This window comes from Leucoraja erinacea, chromosome 30 (assembly GCF_028641065.1).
Source record: "Leucoraja erinacea ecotype New England chromosome 30, Leri_hhj_1, whole genome shotgun sequence".
NCBI classification, from domain to species: domain Eukaryota; kingdom Metazoa; phylum Chordata; class Chondrichthyes; order Rajiformes; family Rajidae; genus Leucoraja; species Leucoraja erinaceus.
Window position 1 is genome coordinate 14,641,011 of NC_073406.1, and position 16,684 is coordinate 14,657,694.

At 45.3% G+C, this 16,684-nt stretch overlaps 1 protein-coding gene across 1 annotated transcript; it reads right to left on the reverse strand.

The window, feature by feature from the left end:
- Positions 1-4,662: 4,662 nt before the first annotated feature.
- On the reverse strand, positions 4,663-8,881 carry LOC129711423 (guanylin-like). The gene is made up of 3 exons (XM_055659032.1): positions 8,773-8,881; positions 7,193-7,379; positions 4,663-5,518 (listed from the first exon to the last, which is right to left on the reverse strand). The coding sequence occupies exons 1-3, from the start codon at positions 8,842-8,844 to the stop codon at positions 5,454-5,456; spliced, it is 324 nt and encodes a 107-aa protein (XP_055515007.1). The 5' UTR covers positions 8,845-8,881; the 3' UTR covers positions 4,663-5,453.
- Positions 8,882-16,684: the final 7,803 nt, after the last annotated feature.

Consider the following 16,684-nt stretch of genomic DNA (forward strand, 5'->3'; position numbering starts at 1 on the left):
TTTGGATTATTCTTCTTTGTAGTCTCACAAATTCTTCGAATGAGTAGAGTCCATGGTGATCCAGATGCAATCTGTCCCTCTGGCCGTTCCTCGTGGAGGGAGGGAACGCTGGGATTGCATGCCCTCCCCCCCGGTAGATGAGTTTCAAATGGTGAAGGGGGTCAGTAGCAGGAAGGTGGTGTCTGTCTGGGTGAATCCAAGACCAGGAGGCATAAGGATAAGACAGCAAACAATAAACCAATATAGACATTTGCGAGAATGACCTGTCCTTAGAGAATGGTTGCAGATGGGAACTCACTATCGCATGGAGTGGGAGAGGAAATTAGCACAGATGAAGAGAGCAGAAGTGTGGTGAGGAGAAGTAATCCCGAGACTGGAATAGCGTGCTGATAGGACAGTACAAGTCAAGGTGAGAAGTAGCTTGTGTGGAACAAAACCATTATGGCCTGCAATTCCATGCTCTTGATCTTCATGTTAAGGTAATGATGAACTCCACTTTCGTTAAAAAGTGGTTCACTCAAATTTGTTCGTAAATATCCACACTAGCGCCTTGGAACAGTGTGCGTGCTGCAGTTACAACTGAAGTGTGATAACATCTGTACCACGGCACGGTGGCGCAGCGGCAGGGTTACTGCCTTATAGCACCAGAGACCTGGGTTTGATCCTGACTGGGGGCGCTGTTTGTACGGAGTTTGTATATTCTTCCTATGACCACGTGGGTTTTCTCCGGGTGCGCCGGTCTCCTCCCACATTCCTAAGACGTGCAGGTTTTGACTGTCTTCTGTAAATTTACCCTAGTGTGTAGAATGCAAAACTAGGATAACATAGAACTAATGTATGGGTGATCGCTGGTTGGCGCTGACTCGATGGGCCAAAGGGCCTGTTTTCACGTTGTATCTCTAAACCAAATTAAATGGTGGCTGACTATTAACTGAAGTGTATCATGAAATCTGGCTTCCTTGTGCAAACAAACAGGGAGGTACCATGTCGTTAAAGCATGTTGGCTTTTATTGCAAAGATGTTTAGAAATATTAAATGTGGACGTGGCTTTGGTGGGAGCAGACCTGGAGTGGCTGAATGTTTCTGGTGGTAACCCAGAATGTGTATTAGTTGAGTTATAGTCATCCAGGCAAAGGAAACGGGCTGGCCCACTGCGGCGATCTAATCCGCGCATTTAGAAGAGTTTAGGAGACTTTGAAAAACTGTCATGTTGAAGACCTCCTTCGATCTCCTTCGACCTCCCTCCCTTAGACTATGTTGAAGACTATCTACGACGACCTTCGACTACCTCGATTACCTACGATTAACATGCTGACCTGCTACGACCTACTACGACTAAACCTACGAGTAAAAAAAATTGATTATTTCCATGGCGACCTTTTTTTACTCACAGGCATTTTTCAGCATGTTGAAAAATACGCCGCGACCCAGCTGAGGCCTCGAGTACGCGGGGACTACTCTCGAGCATGAAGGAGAGTTACAAAGACCTCCTAGAACCTCCTAGGACCTCATGTCGACCATGCTGCGAGTATGAGTCTAGGGCAAACTCTTCTGAACTCGCGGATTAGTCATAGGTAGTTCTATCACACTCTAGATAGACACAAAAAGTACTGTAACTCAGCGCATCAGGCAGCATCTCTGGAGAAAAGGAATAGGTGACGTTCCGGCTCCCACCAAAGCCATATCCACATCTAGTATTTCTAAACATCTTTGCGATGAAAGCTGAGTTACTCCAGCATTTTATGTCTATCTTTGGTGTAAACCAGCGTCTGCAGTTCCTTCCTACACATATTGAACACATTGTCAGAGTGAGGCCACTCTGGAAGAACAGCACCCCATGTTCCTTTTGGGTAGCCCGCAACCCAACAATATGAGCAACACATTCTTCAATCTGAAGAAGTAACTCCTCTCCCTCCCTTTCTTTCCCCTGCCCCACATCCCAGTGTGCACACATCTCCCACACATCTCCCACTATCAGAGCCACTCTGCTCTTTCCCCCTTCTCCACATGCCCATCTCCCATTCCCGAGTCCCACAATTCCCTTTAATCATCCCTCAACCATCCTTTTACCTCCCTTTACATTTCAGTCCTCCTACTCTTTCCATATCTGATTCCCCTTTGTGTCCATTTAACCTCTAGCTTTTGTCACTTACAAGTTCAAGTTCAAGTTCAAGTGAGTATATTGTCATGTGTCCCTGATAGGACAATTAAATTCTTGCTTTGCTTCAGCACACAGAACATAGTAGGCATTTACTACAAAACAGATCAGTGTGTCCATATACCATAATATAAATATATACACACATGAATAAATAAACTGATAAAGTGCAAATAACAGTTACTCCATCTAACTGCCAAACACCCTGCATGTCTCCAAGTTAAACTAATCTCCTCGGTCTGCTAGTGATCCATATTCCTCTATTTCGTACATATCCACGTGCCTCTCCAAAAAAACCTTGTAATTGCTGCAATCATACCTAGTTCCACCACCACCCCAGGCACCCACCACTTTCAGTGTATAAACTTGCATTGCACTACCCTTAAAAAGTCCCCCACTGACATCAAAGATATGCCCTCTTGTCCTGGATATTTCCACCCTGGGGGTAAGGTTCTGACTGTCTATCGATGCCTCCCAACATTTTATAAACATATCAGATCTCCTTTCAAACTCTGCCATTCCTGAGAAACCAATCCAAGTTTTTTCAACCTCTCCTTTTGGCTAATATCCTCTGATCCAGGCAACATTCTGGTAAACCTCTCCAAATGCCACAACTCCTCGCTGTAATGGGGCGACCAGAACTGCACTCAATGTTCAAAATATGGCCTAGCCAAAATGTTATAAAGCACTCTATCTCCTTACGTTGCCACTTTCAGCAAGTTATGTGAAATCCTAAGATCACTCGGTGCAACACAACTAATAAGGAACTTGCTATTAATTATATATTTCCCCCTTACATTTGACCCTGCAAAGCATAACACCTCCAACTTGCTCATAGTAAACTCCATCTATCATTTCTTCACTCATATCTGTAACTGATCTATATTCCACTGTACTCAGTGACACCCTTCCTTACTCTTTCCAGCTTTACCAATTTTGGTAGACGTAAAATGCTGGAATAACTCAGGCAGCATCTCTGGAGAGAAGGAATTGGTGACGTTTCGGGTCAAGACCCCTTCTTCAGACTACCAATTTTGGTGTTGTCTTACTAACCAACCCATGAATATTTACTCTACGTCCAAGTCATTCATATATATTGCAAAGGACAGGTGCTCAAGCATAGATCCCTGCAGAACTCCACAGGCCACAGACCTCCAACCAGAATAATACCCTTCCACCACTCCCTTCCACTATCTTCTATGGGTAACCCAGTTAAAAGTCAAAATTACTGAGTCACTGTGGATTCTGTTTGAATTTTATAGGTTTTGTTGAGATCCCCTCACAATCTTTGAAACTCCAGTCTAAGGAACCCAAATTTCTACGTGTACATCTATTCCACCATTCCAGTTAAACGTTTGTTCCGCTCTCTGTGGCAAGAACATAAAGAGACAAAAACTTCACACCAAATTAGGATGGAGTTTGCAAAGGCTGGGCTTGGGCTTGTTTTTCATGGCGTGGTGAAGACTGCACCCAGACAGAGTAGATAGAATCTTTCTTTACAGTGTTGGCTGTCAAAAATGTGTAGATACTTAAGGTGAGAAGAAGGGGGGGTTTTCATGGGGATTTGAGGGGTAAAATGATCACATGGTGAGCAATTGATATCTAGAAAGCACTGCCAGAGGAGGTGGAATCAGATATAATTGGTACGTTTAAGAAGCATTTTGACATAAACAAGTAGGCCAGGGCATCAAAGGATATGATCCTCATGTGGGCAAATGGGATTAGTGTAAATGGGCAAGAAGGTTGGCATGTAGGTGATGGGTCGAAGGGCCTGTTTCTGTGCTGTACAACACTGTGGCTCCAGATTGTGTCTCACCCAGGTTATGCGCAGCTGCCTCACGCACAAATCACAATGCACCGAGAGCCAACATGACATTTGTCAACCCTGCTGCTTGCTGCACCTGATCTACTGGTGCACAAGGTTGCCCAGCTCTCCATGTCTCCCCCTTTTCCAATCTTCCACCATTCAGACAGTAGTCTGTCTTTGTATTTAAAGTCAATGTACTCTCGCTTTCAGCTCCTCCGTCATTAGCCCGGTTAGATGCACAGTGTGGTATAAAAGAAATAAGGAAAGAGAGGAAAACGCTTGTGCTCAAAACTGTCGTGCTCATATTTTGGTTGAAATATGGTGGGCCTCGCTAACTACTTGCGTGGCAAATGGAGGCATGGTTGCGTTCATCATAGATCAGTATTGAGTGTTGTTATTCATACGTTATTCTGAAAATAAGCTGAGTGCCCTGTAACAGTCTCTCCCTGGTACGGGACAAAGTGCCACTGATAATGTTATTCTCAGATAAGGAGCAGAATACCCTGGTAACACTACAACGCCTGCTTTACAGTCAGATGTTAAATTGTAACTTCAGCTGCCTTCCGAATTGAAATTCAATGAAAATTAAAAAAAAAATCTTATGTAGATTGAGATATAAAACATGCAACATTGCTGGATTGGACAGTCAGACGGTGAAGTTGATATCTGTTTCTTGAAAGACGACACAATGTTGATTTTGATGACTTTTATTATATCAAAATGTATAGCAAATATAAACAGAGAAAAAAAGCATGCCTATAAACATAAATAACAACTTTGCTTTCAGTAAATCTCGACAAATCGAACCATCAGTGAGCAACTACCTGAGTCCATTCAAGATTACTAAAGTTTCTCCTCCTAAGGAAACTACCAGGGAGCAACAAATTATCTAAAGCATTGCTGAGAGTTAGTGGTGAGGTGAAGGTTATAATGTTGTAGGTGTAGAATGGAGAGACCATTTATAGCTTTGGCAGTGGTCCCTCTAATAGTCACCTATTCACCTGGCAGGTTTGAGGATGGGGACAAACACTAGTATGCAGCAACCAATTTGCTTGAGATGAATGGGAGTTCCAACACTTACTAACAGGAAGACTGGGTGGATTTAGATATTCATCATCTTGCTACTCTTCTAATTTTGTTCAATTATTCTCAACCATTGCTGCCATGGGAGGTGGTGGACACTTTGTCTAGTGTAGTTTAGAGATACAGTGCAGAAACAGGCCCTTTGGCCCACTGAGTCTGTGCCAACCAGCGACCCCCACACACTAACGCTGTCCTGCACACACTAGGGGCAATTTACAACTTACCAATCCAATTAGCCTACAAACCTATATGTCTTTGGAGTGTGGGAGGAAACTGGAGATCTCGGAGAAAGCACACGCAGGTCACGGGGAGAACGTACAAACTCCAGACAGGCGGCACCCATATTCGGGAAGGAACCCGGGTATCTGGAGCTGTAAGGCAGCAACTCCACCTCTGTGCCACAGATTAACAGTCAGTACAGGCAGGGTGCACGCAGATTTCACAATCATCGGATTTCACTGCCATTTTCTCTGTAGGAGGAAAGGAAAAAGAAATCTATCACAATCCAAATGTAAGCAGCCTTTAGTGCATGGAAATATCACTGGCTCACTCAACTGAGCTGAGGTACACCGTGGGTTTAGTGAACCAAAACATAGAACAGAACAAGATCCAGACCCTTTCATTGAAGTTCCTCACACACTGGGGTCAGCTTTCCTCCCGTGATAGCCCTGACATTCTCGTTGCCTTGCGCCTTCTCCTGGCCCTCAATCTGTCCTCAGAGTTTCCTCAGAGTTCCTCGCTTGGACGCCATTGTCAACAATCTTCTTTCTCTAGCAAAAGGCAAAGTGCTGGAGGAACTCGGCGGTTCTGACAGCATCTGAGGATGGAAAGGTCAGGCGATGTTTCCCAAAACACTGCCTGTCCATTTATCCCCAGGTGTTGCCTGACCTGCAAATTCCCTCCGGCATAACGTGCTTTGCTCAAGGCTCCAGCGCCAGCAGTATCTTGTGTCTCCATCATTCCTCTCTGAATGTATCGAATCCTAACACAAGATCCCAGAGTTCTCAGGCCTCCCTCACTTGCACAGTTGCAGACAGAACAATTTGTAATGTTAAAAAACTGCAGCTTTATGATATTTGTGTAGGCCGCTGAAAGACTGCAGAGGATGTGACACTCTTGCCCAGCCTAGTGTCGCATCATCTGCAGTCTTCCTGCCACCTGCAAAAATCAAAGAGCTGCAGATTATTAAGACTAGAAAATGGTCTCTCAGCAACTGGTAACCAACCTTGCTTTCTCTCAAAGTGTCCTTTCCCTCTCCCCCTCCCCCTCTCTCCCTCCTCCCTCTCCCTCTCCCTCTCCTCCCTCTCCATGTCCCTCTCCCTCCCTCTCCCTCAGATTCCCTGTCCCTCTCCCTCCCTCTCCCTCTCCCTCCCACTTCCTCCCTCTCCCCCTCCCATCCTCTGTCCCTCCCTCTCCCTCTCCCTCCATCTCCCTCTCCTCTCTCCCTCCCCCTCCCTCTGTCTCCCCCTCCCTCTCTCTCTCCCTCTCCCTCTCCCTGTCCCTCTCTCCCTCCCTCCCCCTCCTTCTCTCCCCCTCTCTCCCTCTCCCTCTCTCCCTCTCCCTCTCCCCCCTCTCCCTCCCTTCCTCTCTCCCTCTCCCCCTCTCCCTCATCCCTCTCCCTCTCCCCTCCTCTTCACCCCTCTCCCTCTCCCCCTCTCCTTATCCCTCTCCCCCTCCCCCTCTCCTCCCTCCCACTTCCTCCCCCTCCCCCTCCCTCCCCACCCCCCACCCCTCCTCATCCCCGTCTCTCTCCCTCTCCATCATCCTCCTCCCCCTCTCCTCCCTCTCTCTTTCTATCACTCTATGCCACTTTCTCTCTCTTGGACTACCTAATTCCACCTTACCACATTAATTTAATAATCAAGAAGTAAACTTGTATTGTTTAAGAAGGAACTGCAGATGCTGGAAAATCGAAGGTACACAAAAATGCTGGAGAAACTCAGCGGGTGCAGCAGCATCTCTGGAGCGAAGGAAATAGGCAACGTTTCAGGCCGAAACCCTTCAGGGTTTCGGCCCGAAACGTTGCCTATTTCCTTCACTCCAGAGATGCTGCTGCACCCACTGAGTTTCTCCAGTAAACTTTTCTGGTCTGACTGGATGTTATTCCATCCAATTAAGTGCGACTGCAATACAATGCCACTCACCCAGCCTGTGCAAAACCTGAGCGGCATCAGTCGAGAGACAAACTGTTTGAAACACTTTGGGTAGATTGGAGGAAAGGCAGAGACTATGTGAGGAGCCATTGACAACTGCTGGGTCATCATTTGGCAATGTGTTCATCAGTGTCCACAACTGTTTCACGTCCTTCAAGGGAAAGGTGTAGTTCCCATCCTTAGCAAAACAGAGAAACACAGCAGGCGTTAGTCGTACTGAAGAGCCTGACATAGAATTGAGACGGAAAAGTTACAAGAAATGTAACATTCATTTTACAGTTCTATACCGCCCGCCATTGAGAATACTCGCTCACTTTTAGTGCTTATTAAATAAATCCCATGTTGATCTAGTTGGAAGCTTTTATCAATCAGAAGATAATCCCGCTGATGGAGCCAAGGTAATCTCAGCGTGGCTTCATTCCACTGGCCATCATCTCATTTTAATTGCGAAACAAGGAACTGCAGATGCTGGTTCAGAGTGCTGGGGCAACTCAGCGGGTCAGGTAGCACCTCTGGACAACATGGGTAGGTGACGTTTCGGGTCGGGTCTCTTCTTCAAATTCTATTTCTGAAGAAGGGTCCCAACCCGAAGCATCACCTATCCATTTTCTCCAGAGATGCTGCCTGACTCGTTGAGTAACTTCAGCACATTGAGTTTGTTTTACTCTCATTTTAAATGTCTCAGTAAACTATGAGGGAGAGGGATGTGTCGGAAGAACTGCCCCAGAGAGGAAGCTGCATTGATAAGACTCCATCACACCCTCATGCACCCAAAGGACCTAGTCGGCAAATGTTTGCAGGCTACCCCTATCCTCCCCCCCCCACCACCGAATCCCCACTTTCAGTCTGAAAAAGGGTCCTGACCCAAAACATCACCCATCCTTTTGCTCCAGAGATGCCGCCTGACCTGCTGTGTTCCTCCAGCACTTTGTGTCTATCTTTGGTATAAACCAGCATCTCAAAACATTTGAAAGACTGAGGCAAACATCTTGCCTCAACTTAATATTCCTTCCTCAACTCGTTAAATAAGTTTAATATTCCTTCATCAACTCGCTGGGGAGTGAGTTGATGTGGGAAAGTTGATGAGTAAATTGGGAATATGTGGCTTTGTCTTTCAGTGGTGCCATGGAACTTTATGCATGTATCTGCAACAGGTTGAGAAAGACGAAGCCTTTGCCAGGGCAGTGCTCCCTCAAGACAGCACCAGAGCAGTGCGATCCCATGGCATTCTCACAACTCATCTTCCACATACACTCATGGAGCAATACCCTGTTGTAGCTAGAATCACATTACAATCAGCCAGAAAGTGATGGATCTAGTGCTGGCAAATGAATGGCATTAACTCAGATCATTAGCCACTCTCCCTTCCCACTCTCTCTCCCTCTCTCTATCTCCCCATCCCCATAATTAAAGGTGAAATATTTCCCTATGGACCACACAAAAATATATTCTGAAATATTTCTAGCAATGCAATTAAAACCTGAATAAGTTCTTATATTTTGCTTAGCTGCAGAATAGTGATTACACTCTCTAAGTCTTGACAGTCGTATTAAGAGCATTTGTACACTTACTTGAACCATAACATTTGTCAAAATACCGGACAAGCAACTGATCGCCACAATAAGAGAGAAAGCAGTTTTCATGGTGAACTGTGATCCGATGCTGAGCTGGAGATGTCTGCGTGGGGGTTTTTGATGAACAATGGAACCTGGCAGCTTTTAAAGCATTTTTGCATGGTGATTAAGTCACCTGATGTAAGAGGATTGGTGTAAACATCATGTATCGCTCGTCTTTCATTACACTGTGACACCCACACATAAAATTTAATTGCCAGCGGAGTCCTGTGTTCTCCTGGTGCCTTTAATAGATAAGAAGATTTATGTCACAGTTCCAGAACAAGAATGAACTTATGTGCAGATGGTAGACACAAAATGCTGGAGTGTCTCTGCGGGATAGGCAGCATCTCTGGAGAGAAGGAATAGGTGACATTTTGGGTCGAGACCCTTCTTCAGACTGAGAGTCAGGGGAGAGGGAGACAATAGATATGGAAGGGTAATGCCCCTGTCCCACTTAGGAAACCTGAACGGAAACCTCTGGAGACTTTGTGCCCCACCCAAGGTTTCCGTGCGGTTCCCGGAGGTTTTTGTCAGTCTCCCTACCTGTTTCCACGACCTGCAACCTCCAGCAACCACCTGGAACCTCCGGGAACCGCTCGGAAACCTTGGGTGGGGCGCAAAGTCTCCAGAGGTTTCCGTTCAGGTTTCCTAAGTGGGACAGGGGCATAAGGTGTTAAACGACAGATCAAAGCAGCCGATGATCAAGGAAAATGTAAAATGGTTCTATGTGACCGGTCTTGATATTAATCATCAGTAGTTCAGGTGAAATGCCCATTGATAATGTCAGCATTGACTCCCGCAGTTACAGGAGCAGCATTAAAATTCTGAATGATGTTTAGTTTCATTCAGTTTAGTTTAGAGACACAGTGCGGAAACAGGCCCTTCGGCCCACCAAGTCCGTGCTGACCAGAAATTCCCGCACACTGACGCTATCCTACACACACTAGAGACAATTTATAATCATACCAAACCAATTAACCTGCAAACCTGTACGTTTTTGGAGTGTGGGAGGAAAACTGATCACTTGGAAAAAACCCACGCAGGTTATGGGCAGACAGCACCCGTGGTGAAGTTGGAACTTGGGTCTCCGGCGCTGTGAGACAGCAACGGTACCGCTGCACCACCGTTGATTTTACATTTGACTTGGGAGATTTAAACAAAGGTGATTTAAGGACCTGTCCCACTGTACGAGGTAATTCAAGAGTTCTTCCGCATTTCCCCTGATTCGAACTCGGAGAATTACGGTAATAGCCGCTCGTAGGTACTCGGGGCTCTCGTGGACATTTTTCCAACACGTTGAAAAAACTTCACGAGCTTACCGCGTTTCCCGAGTACCTGCCGTTAGCGTTACGAGCCGCTAAGAGAGCTCCCAAGCTCCGACGTACCCACTACGTACATTCAACGTACTTACCACGAGTTTGATTTTGTTTTAAAACTCGGGAGAGCTCTTGGGTAAACTTGTATAGTGGGACAGGCCCTTTAAGATTCAAGATTCAAGATTCAAGATTATTTAATGACCACACAGTCAAGCTGGTGGAATTCATATTCAGTACAGGATGTTACACAATAAGCTGATTCTCGTCAAACATAACATAAAACACAAACAACATACAGTATAGAGTACATGCACGAGGTGGCTTTGTGATATTATCATAGAGAGTTCAGAGTTCGAATTGCACGTGGATAGAAACTGTTTTTAAATCGTGATGTTTTGGCGGGCGGTGAGCTGTAGCGCCTCCCTGAGGGCAGCAGGTGGAAGATGTGGTGAGCTGGGTGGGAGGGATCAGAAATGATTGTCTTCACCCTTGACACGGACCGTTTGAGATTGAGCGATTCTATTGATGGGAGGGGGGTGCTGATGATTTTGGATACTTTGTTGACAATGCGCTGTAGTTTATTACGGGAGTGAGTGTCTAAACTGCTGTACCAAACTGTTATTGATGAAGTGAGCATGCTTTAGATGATGGCTGTGTAAAATCGGATTAGGAGATGTTTCCTCACTCTGAACTTCTTGAGCTGACGGAGAAAGAAGAGTCTTTGGTTGGCTTTTTTATAAATGTGATCTGAATTGGTTTTCCATTTGAGGTTATTGCTTATGTGAGTGCCAAGAAATTTGAATGAGTCAGTGGTGGATATGGGTTCGCCGGAGATTAGTAGGGGGGTCTTGGGTTGTGCCTTACGTCTAAGGTCGATGATAAGTTCATGGGTTATTGATGTGTTGAGTAGGAGGTTATTGTCTGTGCACCAAGTGACTGCTTTGTGTGTTTGAGTGTGGTATTCTGTTTTGTTGTTGTTAGAGATGAGACCTATGATGGTTGTGTCATCTGCGTATTTGTATATTTTGACTGAACTATACTGGGATGTGAGTTGATTTGTATAGAGTGAGAATAACCAGGGTGACAAGACGCAGCCCTGAGGGGCTCCTGTACTGAGGTGCAGAGAGTGAGTTGTGGTGTTGTGTATCTTCACCCATCGTTGTCTGTTCCAAAGGAAGCTATAGTGCTTTAGTGTCCTCAACTGCCTGCCAGGTTTCCCCTGTAACTGTGCGATTTCCTCATCTCTCTACAACATCCTGCTGCCTATTAATTCCCCCTTTCTCATTTGTCTTTCCCATGTTGTGTCTGCACTATCCCTCTCCTTCTCAGTATCTGGCATCTGAACCTACAGCTGCTTTGACCCCAATCTGAGAGTGCTTCATTAATCCTCTCTACCTCTTCACTTCACCATATGGCATCAAAGCCGTCTCAAAGCCCAACATTCTGTGCTGTGTGTAATTACTCTTGTGCAACCAGAAGTGGGGGGTGGAGGTGCAGCGGCCTCAGATTCACAAAACATGGTGACTTTTCTGGTCCTCATCCTTCTGATGGAACCATCTCAGGGGGTCGTTGGAGAGGTCAGAGGAACAAGTGAATTTAACTATTGAATTCAGGCAACTAAACCAGGAATACTGTAACTCAAGCCTGAAAAATCACCAAATCCACATGTTTAGTTTCAGTTTAGTTTACTTTATTTTAACTTAGTTTAATTTAGTTCAGTTCAGTTTAGTTTATTGTCACATGTACCAAGGTACAGTGAAAAGCTTTTGTTGCATGCTAACCAGTCAGTGGAAAGACAATGCATGGTTACAATCGAGCCGTCCACAGTGGACAGGTACATGATAAAGGGAGTAACGTTTACTGCAAGATAAAGTCCAGCAGGGTCTGATTAGAGATAGTCTGAGAGTCTCCAATGAGGTATATAGTGGCTCAGGACCGCCCTCTAGTTGTTGGTGGGATGGTTCATTTGCCAGATTACAGATGGGGAAAAAAAGTCCCTGAATCTAGAGTTGTGTGTTTGAACACTTCTGTATGTATTACCTGATGGGACAGGGGAGGAGAGGAAGTGGTGGGGTTGCTACTTGTTCTTCTTGCGTATGGCGTGCACAGCCTAAAGTTGTAGGACAACTTGTTCTATTTGATCTTATTTGATTGTGCACGCCAGGTTGATTGCATGCGTCGAAACAGGGCGGACCACGTGAATGTTGCAATCTCCCACCTCAGCCGAGGTCCGACTCATCCTTAATCATGCTGGTGTCCTTGCCGAGGCAGCATGACTTGTGAATGGAGTCAATGGAAAGGAGGTTGGTTGGTGTGCGTGATGGGCTGGGCTGTGTCCATAATTCATTGCATTTTCCTGTGGTCTTGGATGTGGCCGTTCCCAATCCATGCCATGATGCATCCCGATAAAATGCTCCCACGGCGCATCTGTAGAAGTTGGGGAGAGTTGTTGGGGACATGCTGAACATCCTGAGCCTTCTAAGGAAGTAGAATGCTGCCATGCATTGAATTAGAAACTTCCCATCAGGAGGGTGACAATGCATGATATAGAAGTCTGAAGAAGGTTTCGACCCGAAACGTCACCCATTCCTTCTCGCCAGAGATGCTCCCTGACCCACCAAGTTACTCCAGCTTTTTGTGTCTATGCATGATGTGTTGAGGATTGTGGTGTGAAGAGAGGGCATCACATGTGGCAGCTGCAGACACAAGATAGACTAATATGGTCACAAGGAACCTGCTAAAGTCATTGAGGAAAGTAAATGATCATCAGAGCGTCATAAGACAACAATCAATCACTTGTCCCTGATCAGAGTGAAGATTGACTGGTCAGTGGAAACACAAGGATGGTTAAGGCAATAACCATTGATCTGGCTAATTCTCACTATGCATGTTAAACACTCCACACATTTCCTATCTCTCTACGATCCTCGTAGAGTTGTTTGAAGTCTGGATGTTGCAATGGTATAGCCAGGCTATGACGTTGGACGCAGGCAATTAGATATCGTGGGAGGGTAGTAAATGTTGCAATAAATTTCTTCCAATGGTGAGATATGGCTCAGAATGCACAATCTTATAATTACTCTTTCGATTGATAAGGTGCCCTTAGAAACATAGAAAATAGGTGCAGGAGGAGGCCATTCGGCCCTTCGAGCCAGCACTGCCATTCAATATGATTATGGCTGATCATCCAAAATCAGTACCCCATTCCGGCTTTTCCCCCATATCCCTTGATTCCCTTAGCCCAAAGAGCTAAATTTAACTCCACCTCTCTCTTGAAACCATCCAGTGAATTGGCCTCCACTGCCTTCTGTGGCAGATTCACAACTCTCTGGGTGAAAATGTCTTTTGTCCTTAAATGTCCTTAGCTGATCATCCACCTCCTGTACAGCTGATACATTTTAATTATCTGAATTATTGTCGAAGTCCAATTTTTATACACATTATCCAGTCCTAATTATCTAAATCTGTTGTGTGCGCATTTATTGATTATGTGTGCACGTGTATATATACACACTGAACTTGTTTTCCCCCGTTATGTACCATGTTTACATATTCTGTTGTGCTGCAGCAAGCAAGAATTTCATGGTCCTATCTGGGACACATGACAATAAAACGTTCTTGACTTGACTCTTGACTCCCAGTGGCTCTGTGCTGTGCCATTAGTGCCTTATATCTGAAGAGAAAGGACACTGGAACTTTTACAGGCAGTGACCTTCTTCAAGTGTGCAACACTCAGGCATTATCCTGAGACATCTACAACATTAGACCACCCTGGGACACCCTATCAGGGAAATGCCCTTTGCTGCACCCATCATTATCCCCCAATCTCTCGGCTATCTCAGCAGATGTTTGATCTTTCTCACATAGGGTGAAGCGGGCTAGACTTGAAACTGTTTATCTGCTACCAGACCTGTTGAAACTTACCAGCATTTTCAGATTGTATCGATTGAGGTGGGGGTGATTCCTACAAGATCCCAGGTACAGCCGTCCACCTTTTGTAACCGCAAGATCTGTTGATTTCCCACTGCTCCAACTTGCAGTGTCCGGCTAAGCTAAAGTGGAGATCAGTGCGGGGGTCTGGAAGTCAGTGAGGGGGTTTGAAGATGAGTGATCCCTTATGAGCTTGTGAACCTCATGGTACAAGAATGTTGCTCAAGTCTGTACCCCCCTCACCTCAGCCCCTTCTTTCCACTCCTGAGCCCCAGTTGAACGCAGCCCCTCTCAACAAGTATCAGCAGCACAGGAGATAAGGGATTCCTAAATTAAATGATGATTTTCATAAGAAGTCATCAAGATCTCTCTCCCGAGGCTGATATCCATGTTCTCCTGCTTTAAATTTGCTTCTGGATTTAACCATCATAACACTGTTTTGGGATGTACCAAACACAGCCACATTTTGAGACCACAAAAACCTGTGCAATCCAATTTTTTGAGCAGACGTCCACTCTTTGTAATAAAATGTAAATTGTCTCTCGTGTGTAGGATAGTGTTAGTGTGAGGGGTGATCGCTGGTCGGCGCGGACTTGGTGCATTGAAGGGCCTGGGTCCGCGCTGTATCTCTAAAGTCTAAAGCATCCGTTTACAGCCTGACCATTAACAGCAAGGTGGACCCTGAGCAATTTTCCAGAAACTCGCCTGAAGATGATCTAACATACGGTGACTGGTCTCTGAAGCAATAGGTTGTATCTCAGAGATTAATAGGCACACTAGACGGGGAGGTTTCGAAAACAAGATTAATGAATGGATGGAATCTACTGGATCCCCAGAAGATAACTCAGGAGGTTCTGCATGGAAGGCTTTACGGATCAAGGGTGTAAAAGACTCTGTATGGATGGAGAAGGGTCTCGACCCGAAACGCTCCATAGATGCTGCCTCACCCATTGAGTTTCTCCAGCATTTTTGTCTATCTGTATGGATGGTTAGTGATCTTGGCACCGAGATTTACCAGGGATTGTAATCCTTGATTTAATTTGTGTTTAGACGTGCTTGTTGCTCAAAGAAAGCCATTGTTACAAAATAATTCACAATAGGTGTAAGGCCCTGTGTTATACATTTAGAGAGCTAGTGCATACTGTCAGGTTAATGGGATGCCTCCTGTTCATCGCCCCAGTTTGGTGTTTGTGAACAGATTGGTGCACACACATCCTCCTTGCTGTTTTCAGATTGAGTTTAGTTTATTGTTATGTGAGGTACAGTGAAGAGCTTTTGTTGCATGCTAACCAGTCAGCGGAAAGACAATACATGTTTACAATCGAGCCGTTCACAGTGTACAGATATATGGTAAAGGGAATTACGTGAATAATGTTTAGTGCAAGATAAAGCCAGTAAGGTCCAATGAAAGATAGTCCGAGGTTTTCCAATGAGGTAGATAGTAGGTCAGGGCTGCTCTCTCTGGCTGTTGGTAGGATGGCTCAGTTGCCTGATAACAGCTGGGAAGAAACTGTCCCTGAATCTGGAGATGTGTGTTTTCACACTTCTATACCTCTTGCCTGATGGTAGAGGGGAGAAGATGGAGTGGCCAGGTGAGACTTGTCCTTGATTATGCTGGTGGCCTTGCTGAGTCAACATGTGGTATCAATCAGCTTTGAAGATCTGTTACTACATGTTCCAATTTATATCACAGATGTGAACACATGAGGGTGTCCCTGTCTGCTGCCATCACCTCCGCTCACAAGCAGAATAATCTGGAAATGGTGCTTCCCCTGATTAGGAAAAGAAACTCACTGTGATAGCAGCAGATATCCTGATCACACTATAACTTGCATTGATCTGAAATGATCTTGTCTATGTGGCGTTTGCACGTTCTTCCTGCGATCGTGTGGGTTTCCTCCGGGTACTCCGATTTCCTCCCACATCCCAAAGACGTGCAAGTTGTAGGTAAACTGCAAAATTGCAACCAGTGTGTAGGGAATGGGTGCAAAAGTGGGATAGAATTAGTGTGAACAGATGATCGTTGACCAGCATGTACTCAATGGGCCGAATGGCCTGTTTCTATGCTTTAATAACTCATGGGAGAATAATTTTGAACTGGCTTGTATGAAAGCATTGACAAATAATGATGCTGGGATTGGTTCATTGGTGGGTGTGGTTCCCATCAAATATTCCTTGTTTGACAAAGACAAACCACTGTGTTTGATGCGTTTTATTACATTGAGTGAATAACAAACAAGACAGAAGATAGGTCGTCTATGAACATAACTGAAAAAGTGGATCCTGATTACAGCCAACCCCACAAGACAGGTTTCTGCAGAGACAACAGCGCTCTGGGTATCTGTCCAAACCAGCGTCTATCATCAGATTAGAAGAAGTAGGAGCAACATATAGCCATTCGGCCCCGAGGGCCTGTTCTACCATTCAGTGTGATGAGAGTTAAACCTATACCCCAAGCTTGTATTTATATTCTCCCCATCCTTTCATGCAATGAACATCAGTCTCAGCCTTGATTCTGTGTAGGAAGGAACTGCAGATGCTGGTTTATAACCAAAGATAGACACAAAACACTGGAGTAATTCAGCGGGTCAAACAACATCTCTGGAGGAAAGGAAAAGGTG